The 23,791-nt window shown below is 38.7% G+C and overlaps 1 protein-coding gene across 1 annotated transcript in view; it reads right to left on the bottom strand.

The window, feature by feature from the left end:
* Positions 1-23,791, bottom strand: part of LOC126252037 (CREB-binding protein-like) — a 164,642-nt gene that overhangs the window by 11,952 nt on the left and 128,899 nt on the right. The window contains exons 23-28 of the mRNA XM_049952826.1: positions 19,826-19,991; positions 7,572-7,739; positions 7,202-7,435; positions 6,869-7,099; positions 6,666-6,785; positions 1,455-1,661 (exon numbers count right to left, since the gene is read on the bottom strand). Of these exons, the coding sequence (XP_049808783.1) occupies positions 1,455-1,661; positions 6,666-6,785; positions 6,869-7,099; positions 7,202-7,435; positions 7,572-7,739; positions 19,826-19,991 (1,126 nt within the window). The remainder of the gene's footprint in view (positions 1-1,454; positions 1,662-6,665; positions 6,786-6,868; positions 7,100-7,201; positions 7,436-7,571; positions 7,740-19,825; positions 19,992-23,791) is intronic.

Here is a 23,791-nt window from a genome sequence, read left to right as displayed (position 1 = left end):
ATTTAAAGAGTGAGTGGCCAACACTGCTACTGTACAGGAGCCATGTTTCTGCCTTGGCAGCAGCACATATGTACGTATGATAGCAGAATGCCAAACTCTACTATTATAACTCTTGCACTGAGGCAAGAAATTTCAGAAAATGTGCTAGTAAACGAGTTGCGGGCTATTATATGCTTACTGGATTAACAACATATCTCCCTAGCACAATTTATGCTAATAGTACATGGAGTTAAAGATAGTGTAAAAGATGTAATGTTGTGGGGGCATCCCTTCAGAACTCATCTATTGGATTCTAGTACGTAAAAAATTCAAAAGGTTGGACTGTATTCACACAAAGATCTGATGGTCAGCTGGAAATGCATTTTCTCCTGGGTATCCTATATAACCTCTATTTACTGCTAATGCCCACTAATGTCTTCGTTCTGTGGAGAAATGCACCAGTATTATCAATGAAACTTCCTGGCACATTAATCTGGTCTGAATCTGTGACAAAACTTTCATTTCAGTGCGAACTCTGCTGCAGTCAAAATTTATTCTGGATTATTATTGATTAAGTCATTTCCCATGACTGTACCAAATTTTAATTTATTTCATGTGAGACATCACTAAACATAAAATTACATTATTTTCATTAGAAAATTATGGTTCAATATTTGTTTATTATGAATTTCACTTGGGGTGGTGGTGGAAGAGAGAGGGGGGGGGGGGAAGGGGGGGGAGAGAGAGAGAGAGAGAGAAAGAAGCTGTAATGATGGTTTGGACCTGTGACTCTTCTTTCATGAGACTTCAGTCTTACTCATTCAGCTAGGATTGTGCAAAGTCTTTTGTACTTAAGAGTGCTCGGGAATTATTTCGTTTTTAGAGGCATCTTTCTTGAGTATTTCTTTTTTAAAACTGTCGTACTGTTTTAGCAAAACTAACATCTACTCTATTAATATACGGGAGAAAACTGAACAGGACCAGTCCCAAACACACACATATTGCACAACAAATACGGCACTAACTCAAATATACTGCATCTGCATTGCAGTCATTTTCACAACTGGAAATGAACAACTTGCTGAGTGGGACGTTTAGGGGAAGCCCTAGGTACTTGGCAGCATGACATCATAAGCCATGACCCTATAAAGCTCAGGATTTAACGTCAAGTAATACTCACAGGAGCAATGAATCCCCATACCAAAATTATTGTAATTAATAAAATGTTGTACCTTTGCTATTCTGTTCTTTTTGTGTTAGATGCTTCTTGTGACTGACCTGGCCAGTCACAAGAAGTATATAAAAGTAATGGGACAACAATTAATTATCATTAATTAATTTGTAGACTTGGGTTTTCCTGATAACATATCTCACTAAATTTAATTTCAACTATTTCCATATTGTCACAAATTTAACAGAACCAATTGCAGACCACATCCTGCTTCAATGGAATATTATTTCAAAAATGTATTTACCTGGCAATGCTTTGCATGGTAACAGCAAAGTGCAATAAGCTGTTTACATATGGGGCAGCCACCATTTGTCTTCCTTTTACATATCTTTGTATGCTGCACAACTCTCTTCATCTTCTGACAGCTGGGCAGGCGACAGTTGGCATCACGGCACTGGCATGCATGTACTAATGATTGGATGCAACGCTGTATTGAAAGTTTTCGCGCCTCCTGTAAAGTTAAATTGTTATGTCTTATGTCTCAAATGTTAATGCAAACAGAATGAAACTGTATTCCCTGCCCACACAATTCTTCCATGTGACTGAAAACTATATCTGTGCCCAACTATTTCTGCCACCCTACAGCTACTTTGTGGAAATTCAGTGTGGGGTGTCCTACCCACCCATCCCACCCCCCTCCAACAAAAGTATTACCTTCACAGCTCAAGAAAATATTTAATTGTTTATCTCTGCTCTTCAATGAGCCTCTTAATCAACTAACACATGAAAATATTAAGCTTACAAATCAAATATCACTTACAAATTTATATCAAAGGTAAATATACCATATTCCAGTGCTAGGCTTTTTTTGATATTTCAGCTACTCCCTACTAAATAACGAAAAAAAAATTTACGTTATCATGAAACAGAGTCACAATAAAACTGATAGTTGAGGAAATTTCTCTCACTGTTCAATGCAGAGTTTCAAAAGTATCAAATAACTTTCATAAATTTCTTCAATCAATTATTGTTTAACATAAATAGTGATAAAAAGCACCATTTTACAGCAGAAAAGTGACGAACAACAGATAACATCAACAACAGGTTAAAATGTTGAGCTTCCAGTTTCAGTACCTATTTATTATTAAAAATTGCTTCTACGTGATAAACAGCTACCTTTATTCACATCTCTGTTTGTACTCTACCCAGAATTTTCAATCATAATTTTTTTTTTTAGTTCTGTGACACAGTGATACAGGACACAGACGACCCCAAGTTTAGGAAAATACAATACACTCAGGAAGATCACACTAGAAATTGTATGGAGTGAACCTCATGCTTATTCTCAAATACTGATGGCCACTGCTGTATTTAAAAGAGAAAGTAAAGCATAGAAAATGTAAGTGAAAATTGTGTGGATGGTTGATTATTGGCAAAGGATAAACCACCCACTCTGAGCAATCACCACATTTGGAACACTCCCCCCCCCCCCCCCCCCCACTCTCTCTCACACACACACACACACACACACACACACACACACACACTAGTGTTGGTTTCAAGTTAAATGAATGATTTGAACCTTGAATCATAACAATGTGAAACCAGTCACTTTACATTCACATTACACTGCCACATGTAAACAATGCTACATGCTGACAATTTACAAGTATTTTTAAGTTTTTTTAGACCCATCACTGTAATACTGGAAGTAGGTAGTGATCAGATTTAAAAACTGCTTTGTATTGCCATTTTAAAAACAAATTGCTTCTCACTACTAATCAAAGTGGATATTTAGCCAATTCGGAGTTCCAACATTCTTGTCTGTCACAATATATCAGAATCCTGCTCTTTTGCTCAGATTAAAAAAATCTATGTATCAGTGATTCTTGCTACGAAGTGAACAAAATGAATGTGTGTCACTATCATACCACATCTGCTGTTTCCTACACTGCTATTGAGTTTCTTCCATTCTGTCTTGGTCAGTCAAGTCTGAATCATCATGTCACAAACTACACTATTGTCAAAGTCCTCAATCTCAACAGTTATCTATGAATTAGTCATTCAGTCTATCCTCTCAAATCGAAAGTCCTCCCCTCACACTCTCACTGCTCAGTGTGCCCAATATCCTTGATGAAACATTGGGGCTCAGAAATTGTTGACAATATTAAAACTTTAAACTAATACTGAAGTACAAAAGCAGGTTACCAGCCTCAAATCACCTTTGCATTATCTGCATACAGTAACAACACACACAAAACCCAAACAAAATGCACTATTTTGGATACCGAAGCAGGTTTCTAAACATGTGTCGCACAGAATTTCTTTTTCCCTTACTTTGGTATGTGGTGAGAAGAATATGACACAAGAAGAACTGCAGGAACATAATATGCGTAGGTAAGTGGTTTCATTCAGAGCCCTGAGAGTAATTCCAAATAAGAATTAATGCGAATTAAGTCTGAATTTGAACACATTATTACAGAGTAACGTCATAGCCATGTTGAAAACATGTAAAAATGTGAATGTTGTGCAGGGAAGTGCAATAATTATGAGGTTCTAACAATGAATAGTATTAATAATTTGTAAATTTAACTTTTGTGTCCCAATTGAATAAAAAAACAGTGAAGTCTCATGGTAGTTTTCTGTGGTCAATAAAAACGTATACAGTAGATGCTGAGCAAGGAACAAGTAAACCCTCCCAGAAAAAGCATTTTAACCAATTGTGTTACAAATGATTACAGGTAAACTCTCAGTCTCCATCAGTCAGACCCATGTGTGTGTGTGTGTGTGTGTGTGTGTGTGTGTGTGTGTGTGTGCGCGCGCGCGCGCGCGCGAGTGTATACCTGTCCCTTTTTCCCCCTAAGGTAAGTCTTTCCACTCCCGGGATTGGAATGACTCCTTACCCTCTCCCTTAAAACCCACATCCTTTCGTCTTTACCTCTCCTTCCCTCTTTCCTGATGAAGCAACCGGGGGTTGCAAAAGCTTGAAATTTGTGTGTTTTTTATTGTGTCTATCTACCAGTGCTTTCTCGTTTGGCAAGTCACAGCATCTTTGTTTTTTAATATATATGATTTGGTTATAATAGAGGGAAACATTCCACGTAGGAAAAATATATCTAAAAACAAAGATGATGTGACTTACCAAATGAAAGTGCTGGCAGGTCGACAGACACACAAACAAACACAAACATACACACAGAATTCAAGATTTTGCAACAAACTGTTGCCTCATCAGGAAAGAGGGAAGGAGAGGGAAAGACGAAAGGATGTGGGTTTTAAGGGAGAGGGTAAGGAGTCATTCCAATCCCGGGAGCAGAAAGACTTACCTTAGGGGGAAAAAAGGACAGGTATACACTAGCACACACACACACACACACACACATATCCATCCACATCCATGTGTGGATGGATATGTGTGTGTGTGTGTGTGTGTGTGTGTGTGTGTGTGTGTGTGTGTGCGCGCGCGCGCGCTAGTGTATACCCGTCCTTTTTTCCCCCTAAGGTAAGTCTTTCCGCTCCCGGGATTGGAATGACTCCTTACCCTCTCCCTTAAAACCCACATCCTTTCGTCTTTCCCTCTGCTTTCCTCTTTCCTGATGAGGCCACAATTTGTTGCGAAAGCTTGAATTCTGTGTGCATGTTTGTGTTTGTTTGTGTGTCTGTCGACCTGCCAGCACTTTCATTTGGTAAGTCACATAATCTTTGTTTCGGCTCTTTAAGTACTGATACATATGATGTGCGAACTGACAGTCAATCTCTTCATTTCAGACGCAAAAGATTGAAATGAGTTTCAATGGACAACCCTTGATTAAAATGAACTATTTTAACATTCAAATCAAAAACATGCAAAACTGTTATCTGACTATTCTTATCATGCTCCTGCATCTGAAGCAATGAAGGTCACGTGAGACGGGAGTCAATGATGATGCAAGTAGACACTGTAGACTCCGATACTTCATTTTTACACAAAGTCTTCTTTTACCATAAATTCCAAGTGACTTCTTACTTTACATCACTTGGGACATAGGTATGCAAAAGGCTTTCATGCGTGTTCATTAAATGAAATGAAATGATCGTATGGCATTGTTGGCCAGATTGTCTCATTCGCGTTCGTCCGCCAAGTGCAAGTCTTATTTCAGTCGGCACCATATTGGGCGACTTGTGGCCGATGATGAGGATGAAATGATGATGAGGACAACACAACACCCAGTCCATGAGCGGAGAAAATCTCCAACCTGGCTGGGAATCGAAACTGAGCCCAGTGCATGGGAGGCAAGCACATTACCACCCAGCTAAGCAGGCGGACATGGGTGTTCATGAAATCACTCAAACCCAATTATATAAGATACAAAAAAATTCAATCTGAAATGACATTTCTATGAAGGACATGAAAAAGAAACTCAGTACTAAGATCTGTGCAGCTCCACAGCCTCTCAGAGAGGTTACTGAGTACTACATATTCTTATTTAAAACAAGGATTTCTCATTACTACAACCATCACAGTTCGAATAAAAGATATCTGCTTAAGGCTCTTTACAGTGAATAATATCTACAATTTTTTCTGAGACAGTAGCACATTAATGTGCCTTATAAAGAACTGCTGACAAGTATTAAACACTCATACTTTCAATACATAATTTAGAGATCTGTGGCAACAGAATTAAGTGGCTTGCTGATTGTTTTCCCACCTAAAGACGAAGAGAATTTAGAAATTTATTTAGTGTTAAATTCGCTGGACAGAACCAAACTTATGTCATGATGCTCTCTACAGGGACTGTTTCACTTATTTTGTTTCCATGAGAAGAAATTGTTTTTTGTTTAGCTTTCTGGTTTTACCCTTAATTTCATGTAAGAAGATGAATCACACCAAGAAAAAAAAAAGAGGCAAGAGCCTGAAAGACACACAGTTATGTTAAGACTCATTTTGTCATTAGTGTAACCGCTTTAAACAATCAACAATATCATGAAAAGTGTAAATTGCTACTCACCATATGGAGGACACAGTGACTTGCAGACAGGCATAATGAAAATGCTGTAATACATTGTAGCTTTTGGCCAAAAGACCTCTTTCCAAAAGTTAAAATGTATAGTAGTCTTTTTGTTGTGCCTGTCTGCGACTCAACGTCCCCTCTATATGATGAGCAGCAATCACCTTTTTATAATATTCTTGCTATTCCACCCTGGACTTCCATTGTTTGCTTTAAGTATTCAGTGTCATAACAAAGAAAAAAAGGCCAACTTTCTTTTCTTCAGTAAAATAAATTCAAGAAAGTAAAAAGAATTCTATCAGCTTTCTCTCCGGTCATAAATAACAGTTGAACAACTTTCCTTACTGGGGAGCAGAGGTGGCGGGGAAGTTTGAAAACATTAAGTTTTAAGTATCAACATTCACAATGCTACTTGTATTTACAGGTACATTGTTTTGTTTAACACAGCAAAGAAAGCTTTTGCAGGAAGGCTCCCTCGGAATTTTTTACACTACTTAACAAAAAACTAAGCTAGTATGTAATTGTACCTGAGGATTAGCTTGCTTCTGATCTGAAGGAGAGGAACCATCATCCAAGTCCAAGCCAAGTTTCTCCATCCTATGAGGATGCCCATCTTTCTCATAGCACTGAACACACAGGTCAAAATCCTACGGAGAATAACAGAATTAGGCATGACGAAACTATCTGTTATAAAAAACAACAACTCTGTGCAATATAATGAAGCACTTACGTCACAAACAGTGCAATGGTAACGCGTTTCTACATGACCCTTGCAATTATTGCAAGTATATACAAATCTGTCTTGTCCTTGGTTATGGAGTTCATAAAGCATTGACATAGATGAAAACTTTGCTCTCCTCAAAGATGAAAATTCATAATGGCGTTCACGTGCCATTGTTAAGAATGCATCTCTTCCATCCATAAGATCACAGTTTATAAATGGATCAGGATCCTGAATGGGCTGCAACGTGAAAACAGAACAAAATTAGATATACCGATGTCTGAAATAAATGAACTCTCATATACAAAAATAAACAAATAAATAAATAAATCTGCTACTTACTGCCAAGCTGGCAGCAGATTGTGCAGAGTGCAGCCTGATTACGAAGAAAACTTCTTTATGCTTTTCCATTGTAGCAAAAATTTTTGCTGAAAGATCATTTCCGGTCTGCGGTGTATTTGACTTTTTACTGTTTTTTCGCTGATTGGCTTTAGATTTATTAGATTTTTTAGCCTTTTTTTGACCTTTCTTTTTGCCATCAGGTCCTGTTTCACTTTCTTCTTGCAGTGAAAATATCTGAAACACCAAATGGAGAATAAGATGTAATAAACACTTTAATACAGATACAACGGAATTTCAACAACAGAATTATTAGCCCCCCCACATTCTACACCATTTTATTTCATCTGATGTACAATGCATTTACACTTACAGCATTGGCAGCAGCCTCTGCAGCTTCTGCTTGTTTGCGCTTTTCCTCTTCTTCTTGATCAAGTTCTTTTATACTCTCCTCCAAAACATTTGGCCAGAAATCACCTTCAAAATATGGCAGTTCAGCTGCTGAAATTAATTTATCTTCCACTGCTTGCTTCAGAATATCCTGGAAAATAAATGCTGGATCAAAATTATTTTCTATATACCTACACAATACAGAAATCAGCTCTGGAGGCTAAAATTAAATGTAATTTACAATTCTAATCTAACACTAGAATTCCATTTTCAGGGGCTAATATGCGAAGCATCATTGAAGATACATTATTCCTGGCAGCAAAAACTATGACATGAAGTAATGTAAAATGTGCTGGAGTAATAACTTTTGCTGTGCACCTATGTGTTACATCGCTGATGCATAAAATGATATTGAACTGCATATAAACTTTTTTTTTTAAGTTTTTCTTTGAGCAATCCTTCAAAAGTGGAAGACCGTGCGTCTGCGTTGCTTTGCTGGCTCTCCTCATTATCAGGCAATTTTCATAAGACATAATCTGGATCAAAAGGGATTAGGCCCGTGGAGCGAAATCCACCCTTTATGTTTTCCTTGGAGTTTGCTGAAATCTTAGTCACTGTCTGCTTCAGAACAGATGGGAAGGCATCCTTGGAAATGGTCCCACGAGTGTGTTTCTTCCAATCAGTTAATACAGCTTGCCACGCTGCTTTCATTGGCCTCAAGAAACTTACATCAAACGATTGGAGGTGGTGTGTGCTATTGGGGGGAAGGAGAATGAATGAAATATTGTTCCGCTCACACTCTTCAATAACTCAAAGACATGTGACTCGATAAGTTGTCTCCAATCATGACTGTTGGCCCGCTTTGCCTCTTCAAATAGGACAAAGCGATTGTAAAGAACCAGTCTTCAAATACTGGCGGGTCAAACCATCCACTTCCGTTCCTATTGAAACAGGTTCCTTGTGGTCCACCTTCTTGCCACGTGTCCCACAAATGCTCTGATTTGTAAAGGACATAGGAAGGAAGCAGTTTACCATCAGCACTAGCTGCGATCATTATTGAGACACTAGATTTTGATGAGTCCATCACTTTTTCAGCATGCTTACTCCCTCGTTTCGTAATTATCTGCTGCTTGCCTGGATCATCTGACATGTTGGTTTCATCATAGTTGATCACATTGCTAGGTGAGAGTTTTTCCAGCTTTGCCTCAATATTGGAGAAAATCATCTTAACAGTCTTTTTGTTCACTTCTGCACGAGCTCGTTTAATATTTTCGCTTAAGCGAAAGGAAAGATCTTCTGGCTGTCGTTTGAGGCATAACTGCACCCATTCTTCTCCTGGCAAATTATTATAAAATTTCTTCTCTTTTCGGCCAGATTTATCAAGGTAGTCTTTAACTTAATATCTAATATCCACTTTAGTGAAGGGAAATCCCCAATGTGCAGCCCTCAAGATACCTTGCTTCAACATTTCTTCTTCTTCATTTATCTCTGGCTGTCCGCCAATTTTTTTTCAGATGTACTTCCTGCACTTTATTCTGTAGGGTTGATTTAGGTATAACATTCAAATCACACATTTTTCTGTATGATAATTTACCACTCTGAATATCACGAACAGTTTCCTAAAAGTTCCGGGTCATAATTGCACCGTACTGTAGCACCTCTCCTGCTCTTATAAGTTCTTGGCATTGTCCGAAATCACCCCAAACAGTACACAGTTTTACAAAAACCGTCGTTATTTTATAACCTTGCACGAGAAACTCGACAAACTTTTACAGAAATTGTCTCAACGCTGTTAGCTACTGAGTGCGTCAACAATTACGGTTACAATAACTTCCCACTCGGCGCAACAATAGAAAGTTTTCACTTTACGATAATGCATGGATTTTTAACACTGAGACTTCGTCAATTCACCTAGGGAAACAATTGACACAAAATAAAAGTTGTGGAAAGCGATAAATGCAATCTTGCGCTTAAAATAACTGGCGCATGGACGTTAAAATAAGTAACACTTGTTTTCTATGCAGTGGCAAAGAGCAAATAAGCCATACTGTCCAAATTCGCCCTGGTGTCCGTTTGAAGGTACTTAAATTACCATATTTATTCAACTATAAGACGAGGTTTTTCCCCAAATTCGCTATTCAAAATTTCTGGAAGATATTACATTCGCATTTATAGCATTGTATAAACTTTAATGAAGAGTCATCTTATGTTTGCATGTGACACTTTGATAAGATGTCACGTGGAGAGTTGACAATTTTGGAAGGGTGAATGGGGTGTAGTGGCACCAGCTTGACCAGATTTGAGAAAGGAAGTGGGGAGCGAGTATTAAACTTCTTCATGCTGCCAACCATGGGGACGTGTCCTGCTTTCACTGATTTGTGTTTTTCACCTGAATCTAAATGCAGTCAGAACTAAAGTGACTTTACAATGGACTAATACTCAACAATAGCATACATCTTTACAGGAAACAAATTAATTCTAATAAAAATATGTTTACACAGAACACTTGTGACATGGCACAATAACTTAGACATGAGGTTCAACAACAGCACTTAAGCAACTATTGCTTGACATCAAAGGGCAGTTTATTGTACAGAGTTATCCATATTGTATGTGGCCTGTAGTCTGCAGCCTTTTTATTACTTGTAATTATGTGAATTCTTCCTTCCATATGATTTGTAGTTAGTAAATTACTGTTCACTATATTATGTTCTGAATTTAGTTTTCAAAAACACGATTGACTGTGTGATGAACACAGTGAAGGTAATAAGTATTTTATATTTTCTGAAAGTATCTCTACAAGTTTCTCTCTTGTTTATCTTAACTACCATTCTTGTTGTCATTTTCTGTAGTCTAAAATGTCCATCTGCGTAGACTTCTGGTGTTCCATCCCAGATCTGGATACCATAATGCAGATGCAGGTTTACCAATCAGAAATATATTTTCTTTGAGGTATCATACTTCAGTAAACACATATTTGTACTGACTTTCTTACAAATATGTTCTGTATGCTCCTTCCATAACAGGTATTTGTACACAATTTTTCTCAATAGTTGGTGCATATTTGTATAGCTGAATGCCAATAAAGGTATAAATGCAGTAACATTTATAGTTGGTTATAAGTTGAACAATAATGGAAATTCCTGAATGGTGCACCATGAAAAATAAGGGAAAGGCAGCTACTCAACTACAGCAGATTGATGAACAGTGCATAGCAGAAGACAACAGAAAAAATTATTCACAATAGCTTTTGAGCACTAGTTCCTTTTCCAGCAACAGTGCACATTATCACACACACAACCGCTCACACACCCAAAAATCACAGCAAATTAAGTACGAATTGCATTGCTGTTATCTTTGCTTTATTTACAAATAGCTTACATGCTGCATGAAAAATCCCGGATGGAATGTAACATAAAACATTGTTATTTGCTGTATGTATGATAAATTGACAGAAAAATGTAACTGATTTCACCACTATTGGCAGCAATACTTTTGAATTTTTGCAGTTCAATTAAATCATTTAAATACACAAGGAAAGTAAGTTTCATAATATGCTTCACTGAGACTCAACACATTGAATTACCCTGCAGACTGCTTTCTTAGGAACTGATCATTCATTCTGTTACTTTAACACACTGTTTCCTGTTTTCTAAATACCAGGAACAAGTTTTAAGGCTACTCCTCTCATACTGTATTATTCTAATTTATGTAACAAAATGGTATGATTTGCAGTATCAAAAGATTTAGTCATCTCTCTCAAAGTGCCTGTTACTTTATGTCCTTTATATCATTAGATTAAAATTTTATGTATGAAAGTTGCTTCTGCTGTTACGGTAGATTTCTCTTTCTAAAGCCACATGTATGAGGTTCATTCAAGTGAAACCTGGTCAGTGCCTTTGCCTGACACGTAAGGTGGAACCATGTAACTGTGGTTATGGTAGCGCCATCAGTTGGTAGAGAGACTGATGCATGTGCACCATTTGATGTTGCATTGCGCCAGTGTGGTTTCATGCCAAAGAAAAGTTGGTCACACACGTTATCGTCCACTATCAAACATGCAGGTAAGTAAGCAGGAACAACGAGGAGTGATTTGATTTTTGGCAGTGGAGGGAGTTGGAGGCCATGAAATGTATAGACAGATGAAGGCTTTGTACAGTGAGTACAGTCCGAGTCGTTCAAGTGTTATGGAATGGTGCAAACAATTCCTTGAGGGACGCAAGTCACTTGAAGATTATGCTCGTCCTGGACAGGCTCATCGTGTCATCACACTGGAAATGATTGCGCAAGTGAATGCTTTAGTCTTGGACAACCACAGAATCACCATGGACGAGATCCATTGGTTATTGGGTATTAGCATGGGCATCACCCACACCGTAATGCATCGAACACTTGAACTTTCAAAAAATCTGTATGCAGTGGGTTCCCCAACAACTGTATGCCAAACAGCGCAATACTCGAATGGTGTTGTCTTTGAGTCATCTGCATTGTTATCACGAGGAGGAATACGGCTTATTGTCGCGTATTGTCACAGGTGACAAAACATGGTGTCACCATTTTGCAGCAAGTGTCAGATCAAGCAGTGGATACATGTGACATCACCACCTCCAAAGAAATCAAAGGCCTTGCACACCAGTTCTGGTACGGTCATGACGTCCTCCTGTTTTGGCCACAAGGGCCCACTGCTTGTCGAGTTACTGGTACGGGGAACCACCATCAAGCATTATCAAGCCACTTTACAGAACCTTAGATGAGCCATCAAGTCAAAATGCCAAGGCATGTTGTCCAATGGCATTATCCTCCTGCACTATAATGCCCGCCCACACCTGGCCAATATGGTGAAGACGACATTGCAGCAGTTTCGCTGGGAAATGCTGGAACATCCACCGTACAGACCTGTGTTTGGATCTCTAAAACTCGATGCACAAGTCGCCGAAGTGGCATCAAATCGAAAGACTTGCACCCAGCGAATGGTCTACCCAACGGAAGACCCTAGTCACACGACATTTATTTATCTCCAAAACAAGCTATTCGCAGACATCAACTAGCAACGGTTGACAAAGTGTGTGACTAGGTCCAGGCTTGCCTATTAGCTTCTCCAAGAATGGAATAAACCGGCTAGTGTTGCAATGGGATAAATGTGCCAACAATTTTGGCGACTATTTTTGAGTTAATAAAATTGTTAACATTACTTTACACTAGTGACCGAGTTTCATTTGAATGTCCCTTATAGATTGTTCAAAGGATTTTACTTGATGCACTATGCCTTGGCCTGATTTGATATTACTTTCACTGTCAAGTTCTGAAGTTATTTATATTTGTCCTTACTTTTCTGTGTCATTTGTGTGTTCATTTTAATGCATCGGTAGAATTTCAGTAATTTTCAGGAGGTCATGGAGTTCTCCGTGGCAGAGGGAGGTATTTATTAGGTACGTCAGAGGTATAATTAATTCTCTTCTGCATTCCTTTAGCAGCTTGGGTGAAATGTTATTCCATTTGCAAGATATTTTGGCTTAATATTTTGAGATAACTGATATGATGTCTCTCTCAGGATTACCGGGAAAAATGAGTGCCTAGCGTTAAAATCCGATGCCCAGTCATGTACTTCATTTGTGTCAATTTTGCATAACTTTTCCGTGAATTTATTACACACTTTACTGTGCTGTTTATTATTTAATTATTTTCTCTTAACTTTAAGCTTTGATGTTCAAGATACTGCTTTTTCCGACTTTCTTTACTAATTATTTCCCAAGCTATTTTACTAACTCAATGAGAGTTGTTTACTTGCTGAGCTTCATGGTTAGTCGAGCAGTGTTTGTATTTTTTTCCCGGGTAATTTGCATTTTCATAAAAAAATACTGTAATTTAGTTTCTCTAAAGCATAAATAACAATCTTCCATTTTCTCTCACAGTTAGATGATTTCAGGAATTACTTTAAGGTTTTGTTGAATAGTTTATACAACTTTTCTCATTTATCAGTCATCAAAACCTACAGGGTAATAAATCTAAGCTTCTAAGTCACCGCAACCAAAATAAATGGCCATTTATGTCATATATTCTGACACTCACAAATCCGCCATCAAAACCGACAGGGCACTCCCCATTGGTCTAGAATCATGAAATTTGGCAAGATAAAAAGATTTCACAATACGGGTTAAGAGAAAAAGCCAAAAGTGTTTATTTGTAATTACACCAGGCCGGGAAAACATTATTTGTTGACTGTCTGTCTGTCTGTCCCTCCATCTATTAAAGAGTCCTTTTCTCAGGAACGGATAGTCATATTACCACAAAATTTACGTCATCCACTGAGATCAATAGTCCTTTGGTGGTATAAAAATGTTAAGCTTCCAAGTCAATGCAATCAAAAGATACAGCCATTTATGTCACATATTTTGACACTAGCACACTCAATTAATTAAAACCTACAGGGTAATTCCCCTTGGTGTAGAATCATGAAATTTAGTAAGAAGGAAATGGAAAGGTTCAGAAAATTGTTAATTTACAACTGTATCATACGAAAATAAAATACCTCTGTTGTTTGTTATCAGACTTTAAACTTGAAATTAACATTCTCAAAAGACTTGGAATCCATCCCTGAATGATAACTGTCTATATGCATAATTACATTTGTAAGGAACCCTAAGTGCACGAGTCCTACTGGCACCCAACCATTTCCCCCTTCCCCACATGAACATGACACACTTCTATACAAGTTCCCATCCCAACTCTCATGCTGCGTATTGAGACTGAAGATTGAGTACAACGAAAGATTGGGTAGATTGTTTTCAAAAATCATAAATTTCAGTGGAAAAAGAAGGGTTGTGGAATACTGGAAGAAAAATACTTTGTTAGGCTGATACATGCACACGAATCAGAAAGACTTTCAGTTTCGATGACACTGGGATCTTTTCCAATTCAGTTCCATCAGAAATCTATTCTTAACAAAGTAGAAATACGTGATGGAAGTAAAACGAGCAAAGAAAAATTGACAGCACTGTTGTGTGATATTATTTGAATTATTTAATAATTGGAAAGTGTCAAATTGGGATATCTAAGAAAATGTGAACGCCATTTTATACTTCAGCTTTAATAACAGTGTCTGGATGACTGCAGAAATTTGTGGGAGATTATTAGAAGATTAGATACCACGACTAGGTGAATCGAAAAGATTATTCTTGTTACTCCACATGTGACGGCAACTTCATTTACTAGAAATATTTATGATTTGTTCTTCCTGCTATTTTAAGTGTACAGATACCGGCTCCTTTGGACCTGGGTATAATTCAATCAGTGAAAACAAAACACAAAATGGCTACTGTGCAGGGCTGAATTCATTCCCCGAGCGAAGGGCAGTATCGTATGCTAAACAGGTAGCACTAAGCTGTTGTGCTGCAATTGAAGCCAATTTCTGTACAGAAGAATGGAAAGTCATTACAGATGTTATTACTAGTGACATATTTCAGGACTATGCCTCATGACAACAGCTTGACTTTCAAACCCTAAACTCATGTTAAGTGATTTGCATGATACTCTTGTGAAGGAACAAACTAAAATAAATTATGGTGGAGGTGGTGACAGGGGTGATTTTGATGATGATGATGATGAGGAGGAGGAGGAGGAGGATTCACCTGCAAGAAGTTTGTCCATACATGTGTAAGGATTTGATACAACATGTGGAATTTTTCATAGTCCTGGAACATCAATCTGCTGCAGTGACAATACCCGCTGGTAGAATACATTGGAAAAAAAGAAACAAACTAACTTTATTGGCTTTTATTTATTTACTTTTTTGCTATGAAACCAAGGTCATTACTAAGGAATTTTCTTTAACTTTCTTTCCGTGTTAAACTCTTCATTTGGATGCCTTCTTTAAATCATGATACAAACGGGATTTTACAGTAACTATACATTGAAAACAACCTTGATATCATGCTAAACAACTTTAGTTTCCAGCAAGATAGCTTGTGATCATGAAATACTTACATCATCTAAAGAGTTTGAAATTACATTCTGATCACGCGTTTGATTTAAGTGTGGTAAGCCGCCACTTATGGAAAACACTCCTTTAAAGCAAACTATATTGTGCAACAGAATTAAAGGATTAATTTTTGAAACCTCTTAATTATCTTCCATTCCGATGCATAAGATTGAAATTTGGCTCAATGGTGCCTACAACGTGGCAGCCTGCAATGTCACCCTCAGGCTCAATGATGATTTAAACACAGAAAGGTGTTGACACGTGGAAAAAAGGCCAGACCTCTCAAGTTTATGTGATGTAAAGCGTATTACTGATGCCATTTTGGCACAAATTTCATCACAATTTTGCCCAACGCCACCATGGAAGTGTCACATGATGTGAAGGTCTACACACCCCTCTTACCTACATTTCACTGCTTCTTTTGATGCCTTTGCAATGGAGGTCAGCATGTGAAACCCAGAGTTGAAATCACACAGTTTTCTTAAGGGTGGCCACGGTAAACATTTCAAACAAACTACCACTCAGAATCTAAATGAAAGGGCCTCAGGGAGTGGCTTAAAAGGCATCGTCAATGAAACCACCCCTTTCTTGAGATGTTGATTATTCCCAAAACATTCCATGGCCGACTGTTCACAGTACAATGAGCACTAGAAAGACATTCTTAACAACCTTTGACACTGCTGACACACTAGGACATTTCAGTCCTCCTCTGTGGACACTGTGAGGCTGCATTCCTATTAAATGTGATCATACACCTTTGGATTGCAGCGTGAGCACAATTTTTGCTCTCTTGTACAGGTTTGAGTCACTAGAGACTGTTCACAACCATTCAACAAAATCTGAAAATGATCCAAAGTAGCAAAGGATCCCTATCCTTTACAGTGCACGAGTTTCACGCCCTCCTGTGGTGTTCACAGAGAAGTGCAACATTGACACATTTGAGAATAAGACAGAAAAGGGTTCCTCTAAGAACCCCAGTTTGGCAAAACCCTCAGTGGCAGCTATCTGCATTTACTGAGAACTTTAAAAGTCTACCTTTACAGACAAAACTTGCAAAGTAGCCTAAGGTGTCTGCAGAGAGGCAACCACTTGATACGCACCTCTGAGAAAAATTGCCTGTCCCAGATGTGTAGGAGTATTTTGCAGATTTTTCCCTGTAAAAGTCACATTTATGGGTGCACTGTGAATTGTCACTTTCTACCATGAACTGTGTGAGAACTGATGTCCCAAGGAAAAGGGTGATTTCACTAATGCCCTTTATGCCACCTCGAGGCCTTTTCATTTTGATTCCGAGCGGCAATGTGTTTGAAATGTTTTGCTGTCACTCATAAGGGACCTGCGTGATTTCAACATTGGACATTGCAGTTTTAACCTCCATCGCAAAGGCATCGAAAGAAGGGTTAAATGTGGGTAAGAATGCCTGTGACAACCTTTCTATCATGTGACATGTCCACAGTGGTGGCGGGTAGAACTGTGATGAAATTTAGTGCTAATTTGACTTCAATAACTTTACATGTCACATGCACTTCTCAGCTCTCATCTTTTTTTTCCCATATGTGTCAACATCTTGCTGTCTGAAGCATTGTTGTGCCTGAGGGTGACTTCAGAGGACACAATGCTTTTGCAATATTACAGAGTAAGGTTGAAGGCACCTTTGAGCCAAATTTCAAACTTGTGCATCAGAACATGGGACAATTACATGGTTTTGAAAAAGTGGTGCTTTATGTTGCGCAGGGTATAGGAGGCCCAGTAATTCATTAAAATGGGGGTTTCCTGTAACTTCTATGTCAGAGCTGGAGTACTATCTCAGCAGACAAGGACGGAAATAGAAAATGGGTCATATTTTTCCTGAACGCTACCTCAGCTTGAAAAAAACAAACAGAAATTAGGTCATATGCATGCTGCTCCATTAACTGATGACCACCTGCTCGGGGTACTGCAGGCCAATTTTGTGGAATGGGATGTGTTCAAGAAAGACAAGAGGCATAATCGATGACATGCAGTGCTCACAGAAGCTCGTCTCGATGACATTGTATACCACCTGGAAAATTCCCTTAAAAAGTCTCTTGCACATCTTTCGCAGCAAGTACAAATATTGTGCACCTCTGTACAAAGAGGTGCCAAGCTGCTTGGGCTACAGCCTTATAAAATATCAATAGTACAGGAACTTTGACCTGGTGATCCTGTGCACAGGATTAAGTTCTGCAAATGAGTTTTAAAACAAGTACATGACAGTGAAATGGATCCTTACCTCATTCTGTTTTCAGACGAGGCTTGGTTCCATTTACACGGGTATGTTAATTCCCAAAAATGTCGACATTGGAGCGCAGACAGACCAGTTGTGTTCCATGGGGAATCCCTTCATGATCAGAAAATATGGGTGTGGCATGCAGTTAGTTGTGTCAGAATAATAGGCCCACTTTTTTTAATGACACAGTTACACATGGAAAATATGTGCAAAACATTATGCAAACTTTTTTCAACAATATTTGGCAAGGGCACATACGGCCAATGTTTCTTTGCACGCAATTCACAATGTGTTCAGTGAAAGAGTGATTAGTAACAATATCTGGCCTGCTAGAAGTCTTGATTTAACTCTGTGCGATTTTTATTTGTGGGGTACAGTGAAGGACAAAAGTACACGACAAATCCTTACACGATAGAGAAACTCAACGATAATATCCGAGAATCAATTAATTCAATATCTCAGAGAGAATTACACTGTGTGATTAATAATTTCTTGAGAAGATGTCAGAAATGCATGGAAAATAATGGCAGGCAATCCCAACATCTCCTTGTGTGACATGGGTGACTACAAAATTTATTTGCTTATATTTTAAATGTAGCCATGTTGTACCACAGCAGTAGACAGGCAACATGACATCTGACTGCCGGGCTTGCTGCCCAGCAAGCACTAAGTAAGTAAACTGTTTATTATTTCAAAGTTTATCACCGTATTTTAAAATACAGTGAAATCTGCTTATAAAAATAGTGAGCAGCCAACTGATTGGCTGTTTACTATTTCTACAAGAACTATAAATACATTTATCCCACAATGAGACAAGATGGTCAGTGCTTTCAAGGAAAGTACAAGAGTCCAATGCCTACATTGATTAAGGAACTGCAATCTTTTTTGGGGTCCTCAAATTACTACAGAAAATTCGCAAAAGGGTTTGCTGACATAACACACCGCGTAGTTTCTAAGGAAAGGTGTGAAATTCATATGGACAGAAGAGTGTCAGGGTGCATTTGGAGAATTAAAGAGTGATTTTGATATCCCCCCAACTCTACTATTTGCAGACTTTTGAAGGAATTAATCCTTTCACATGATGCATTTAATCATGCTTTGGGATGTGTTTTACACCAGGAGATTAATAGTGAAGAGCACCCTGTAGCCTACACATCGAGACAGCTGAAAAGAGCGCAGAAGAACCATCCAACACAAAAACGTATGTTCAGCCTCATTTAGAGTGTCATGTATTTTAGATTTTATCTCTGAAGAACAGGGGAAGAGGGGGGGGGGGGGATTCAAGCAGTGACCGACCACGCATCTTTGAAGTGGTTATTTGGACTGACAGCCCAGCATGCTGACAAAATGGACCCTGAGACTGAGCGAATTCGACTATGAAGTGGCACCCAAGCCAGGAAGAAGCACAGGAATGCAGGGACAGTAAACAGTAAAGTACAGTGGTGAAAGTTCTGAGTCATGGTCTTGCACAGGGGCAGGAAGCACAGAACACTGACAGTTACTGTGAACATTACAGAACACAATCAAAATTTCGCACTTGTGACAGACTGTTATGGAAGGAAATGAGACTAGGGGCACGGGCAGTAGTACCAGCAAAGTTTAAGGGAGAGATTTTACAGAAAGCACAGGACCACAAGTTATCTCGTAATGAAGGGTCAGAGCAATGAGCCAGGGAGTGGATGAGGGATACTGGAGGAGAGGAATAAAAGTGGATTTAGATCAATATGTGAGGAAATCCACACAGTGTACTCTGCAATCTGACTTGAATCACAAGCGAGTGCCATTGCAACTTTTATTGTGGTTTGTCCTGAGTTTTTATTTGAAAAAATAATAATAAAAAGCTTGTCAAATTTATTTTCAATAGAAGTAACAACAAAATCAAGTAAGGCCAAACAAAAGAGGCTCAAATCTGAACTTACAAAATCACAGAACATTGTAACCATTCATTTTTACTCATACAGTAAGGCTTTTATAACTTTCTGCTGAAATTTAATGAGCATAAAATAATTACCTTATAATCAAGGACTATCCTCTCTATTATGCCTTTATCCAACATCTTCTTGTACCATTCTTGAAGTCTCTTTGGCTTAGGTATCTTTTGTTCAGCTGGATGACAATGAAATATATAATCATCCCCTTCTGATGGTGGGCATGCCCAGATATGGGCCATGGTATATCTAGCAAGATAAAAAAAAAATCATACATTTAGTAAAGGTATACTACAAAATGGATGAGAATTCTGTATGCTGTTCATACACACATACTTGGTATTCATATGGCCAAGAAATTGTAAACTAAAGGAACTTCTACAAACCATTTATTTTCCGACTGAACTCGCTATCAAAGAAACAATCAGTTTCATACAAATGGGATCTACTCAGGCAATTATTAACCCAATAATCCACCCAGTGGCAGGCAGCAGAAATCAGAGAGAGGAGGAGGAGGTGGGGGTATGCACATATTTATATCTTCAGTTACCTACCAAATAGTGGCAAGCAGCCAGTCGTATGCAATTTCATTCTACTTATTATACATTCCATATAGCTAACAATACTCACAGGATGTCAGATCAAAGACTAATTCCATTTACTGTCAATCTATACAGCAGTTTCAATTAATTCCCATCATTACAACACAGAGACTAAATAATAATAATAATAATAATAATAATAACACATCAAACGTTGTACATCAATCACACATAATAGTTTCATCTCACACTAACACAACTAATGAACGTGGTTGCGAGACTATTTCATCAGAATTATTGACACGCTCTTTTGTGACATACGTTTCAGCTACCAAACATGAATACTGATGTGCATTGCTAATGAAGATAAAAGAGGATGCCACACAAGTTGACAGCATGGTTAACTGCCTGTTCACAGTGATATCAAACATTATAATATGAAATGTGTTGAATATATCCTACAGCTGATTTTTAAAAGGTGGTTTTGCACCTGTATACTTCAACAACGGGCTCATACTGTCTTAGAAATGCAAAATAAATTCTAAGTGGGCCACCAAAAAATTCCACAGATATTAGAAAACAGCTTTAATAAAATGATGGCAGATTTGGATTTTCTCACATACATGAATGAGAACTTAACACACTTCAAACCAATTAAATGATGAAGACAGCTGTGCTACAGAACATAAGACATGGAACTATTCCTATTCTTGAACAAATGAATACTCGAATAAGAGAACAATCATCATTGTTAATCCCTCTGTAGAACCAACACAATAACGTAAAATATGCAATTATAGGCACAGAGTGTGTTGCAGCACACCTGATTACAGAATGGGAATTTATTGTAATGGTACACCCAACAATAATTTCATGCGAAGTTTTAACACACAAAAATATATTTGAGATTATTTAGAGATAGACAGAGTTTTAATATTCAGAACCTTGAATAACATCAGAAAAAGCCTGACTGGATACAATGATCATCAAATAGGAAGGATGAGGGTTTTGATTAGATAATAACAATAGTAATTGGGACTGGTGATAAAAGATGACTGGACAGCAAAGTTGAAACAACTGGACAGCACAAGTTGGAACACAGGATAGTGGTAGATTTCAAGCAGCATAAAAATAATAGTATCTTGTAAATACTTTTGGAGTAAAGGCGACCACTCACTGTGAAACACACACACACACACACACACACACACACACACACACGAGAGAGAGAGAGAGAGAGAGAGAGAGAGAGAGAGAGACCACATCTATGATGCTATATGGTGCTGGCTGGGAATAGTGCCAGTGCTCAGTGCTGTAATTCAGCAAGTGAACTGGTTGTGGTAAGGGTAGTGTCGGGTGGAAAGAAACTATGACGGGTGGCAGGGAGAAGGATTGTGGTGGATAGCTAGTGGCTCGGAGGGAGACAGCTGTTTTGCTGCCTAGGAATGCAGAAGGAAAGGGTGGCAGGTATACTACCTAGGTGTGTGATGAACGCAGTGTTGCAGGAGCTGGTGAGGAGCAGCACACGCTGAAGGTGACTTGAATTGGGAGAGGGTGATAGGATGGAGAGAGGGGTAACTGTTTGGTAGAGGGTGCAGGAACAATGTGTTACCTGAGATCGAGGGTTGTATGACTATGAGAGAAGAGGATGTGCTTTAAGGATAACTTCCATCTGCATAGTTCAGAGAAGCTGATAGTGGAGGGGAAGATCCAGATGGCCTGGGTTGTGAAGCAGCCACAGAAATTTAGCATTTTGTGCTCAGCTGCATGTTGCACCACTGGATGGCCAACATTGTTTTTGGCAACAGTTATACAGTGGCCATTCGCCCCCCCCCCCCCCCCTCCCAGCGGATAGCTGGTTGTCAGTTATGCTCACATAGCCTACAACAACTTTGCTGAAAACATTGCATAGCTTTTTATGTCAGTATGACTACCAACCAGTTGTTTACCCGTACAAATGGCCACTGTCAAACTACTTCCAAGAACAAAAATGTTCATCCTGTCGCTCATCATCCTCAATGTCAATGGCTGCTTCACAACCCGAGCCATCTGGATCCTTCTCTCCACCACTAGTTTCTCTGAACTAGACAGGTGGGCATTATCCCTACATACATTCTCTGCTCCCATAATATTCCTGGCCTCAATCTCACATAACCTACTGTTTCACCACTCTCCACCCCACAGTTTCCCATTCCCTCCCAGTCCATGTCCTCATGTCATTTTCAGTGTGTGCCACTGACACCAGCTCCTACAACCCTGCATCCCAGGCCTAGCTTGTTTACCTGCTACCTTCCCAAATTCTTAGGAGGCAAGCCTGCTGCCTCCCTCTGAGCCACTAGCCACCCAACCTCCCTTCCCTCTCCCTGCCTCCCACTCCTTCTAATCACCCCACCTGACACTACCCCCACCACGACCTGTCCATCTGCTGAATTGCAGCAGTAGAACTGTTAAGTCTAGCTGGCACCATGTAGGGGCATAGGCATGTTTATAGGGGCATAGGCATATTTATGCATGTGTGCACGTTTTCTGTGAGTATTTCACTCTATCTCATAAAAGAATTATTCCGAAGGCTAGCAAATTTTCTTTCTTTTTGTGTTTGGCTAATAATAGCTCAATGTTTCTGTTTTTCATTGTGTGGGCTCCTTTAATCCATACGTATTTACAATATACCACAACTTTTCTATAATAATAACAGTATCTTTTTTTCAGAATGATGAACGGACATTGGATTAAAAATGAAAACTTGTGCTAGAGAAAGCTTTTGTGATAGTCTAGTAGCAATGGTTCTTGTAATAACAGTACCAGAAAATTACATGCCTGAAGTTATACACTTATTTAGTTAGAAGGTTAAGTCCCAGTTTTGCAGTTTAACTAGTCCATGCAACAAAAAGTACAGACACCAACTTTTGTATTACTAGTTGAAGAGAAAATAAGTTGACAAAATTAAGCAAAGAAATGAATCAATCAATGTGAAGACAACAAAGAAATAAGAGTATTGCAGTGAACATGGTGCAGGAAGCTCACATGTAAGTCGCAAAACTTGTGGAATTTATCACAGAATTCAAAAGATTATTAAATTTAGAGGTCTTCATGGAAATGTTGGAATGGTACACTTACTTCCTGGACAAGGACCCTTGCCATCACATTTATGCAGGATAAAGAAAAACATACTGTTCATTATGCAGTGCCACGTCACATAGTACTTGAGTACCCTATATAGGCTAGGCTTAAGTGGCCACTGTGCCCAGGCAGACACTGATACATAAAAATACCAATGAAACAGTTACAGATAATTATTAATGGGCCATATTTAATAGCCTAGCAACGTCAATAGAAGCTCATAATGATTTCAACATGTACACACATTAATTAAAACCAATTATGCCCAAGGGAGGTATTAGGTGGTCGCATGTTATGCGTTAGTCAGTAGAGAGCAAGTATGGCAGGAATGTTGACTAGCCACCTGGAACTGTAGATATGTATGGTCTGGCAACAACCACGTTGATT

The sequence above is a fragment of the Schistocerca nitens genome, chromosome 4, assembly GCF_023898315.1.
Source record: "Schistocerca nitens isolate TAMUIC-IGC-003100 chromosome 4, iqSchNite1.1, whole genome shotgun sequence".
Classification (NCBI taxonomy): Eukaryota; Metazoa; Arthropoda; class Insecta; order Orthoptera; family Acrididae; genus Schistocerca; species Schistocerca nitens.
Note: the sequence above shows the minus strand (reverse complement) of the source record. Positions and strands in the feature narration are given on the sequence as shown.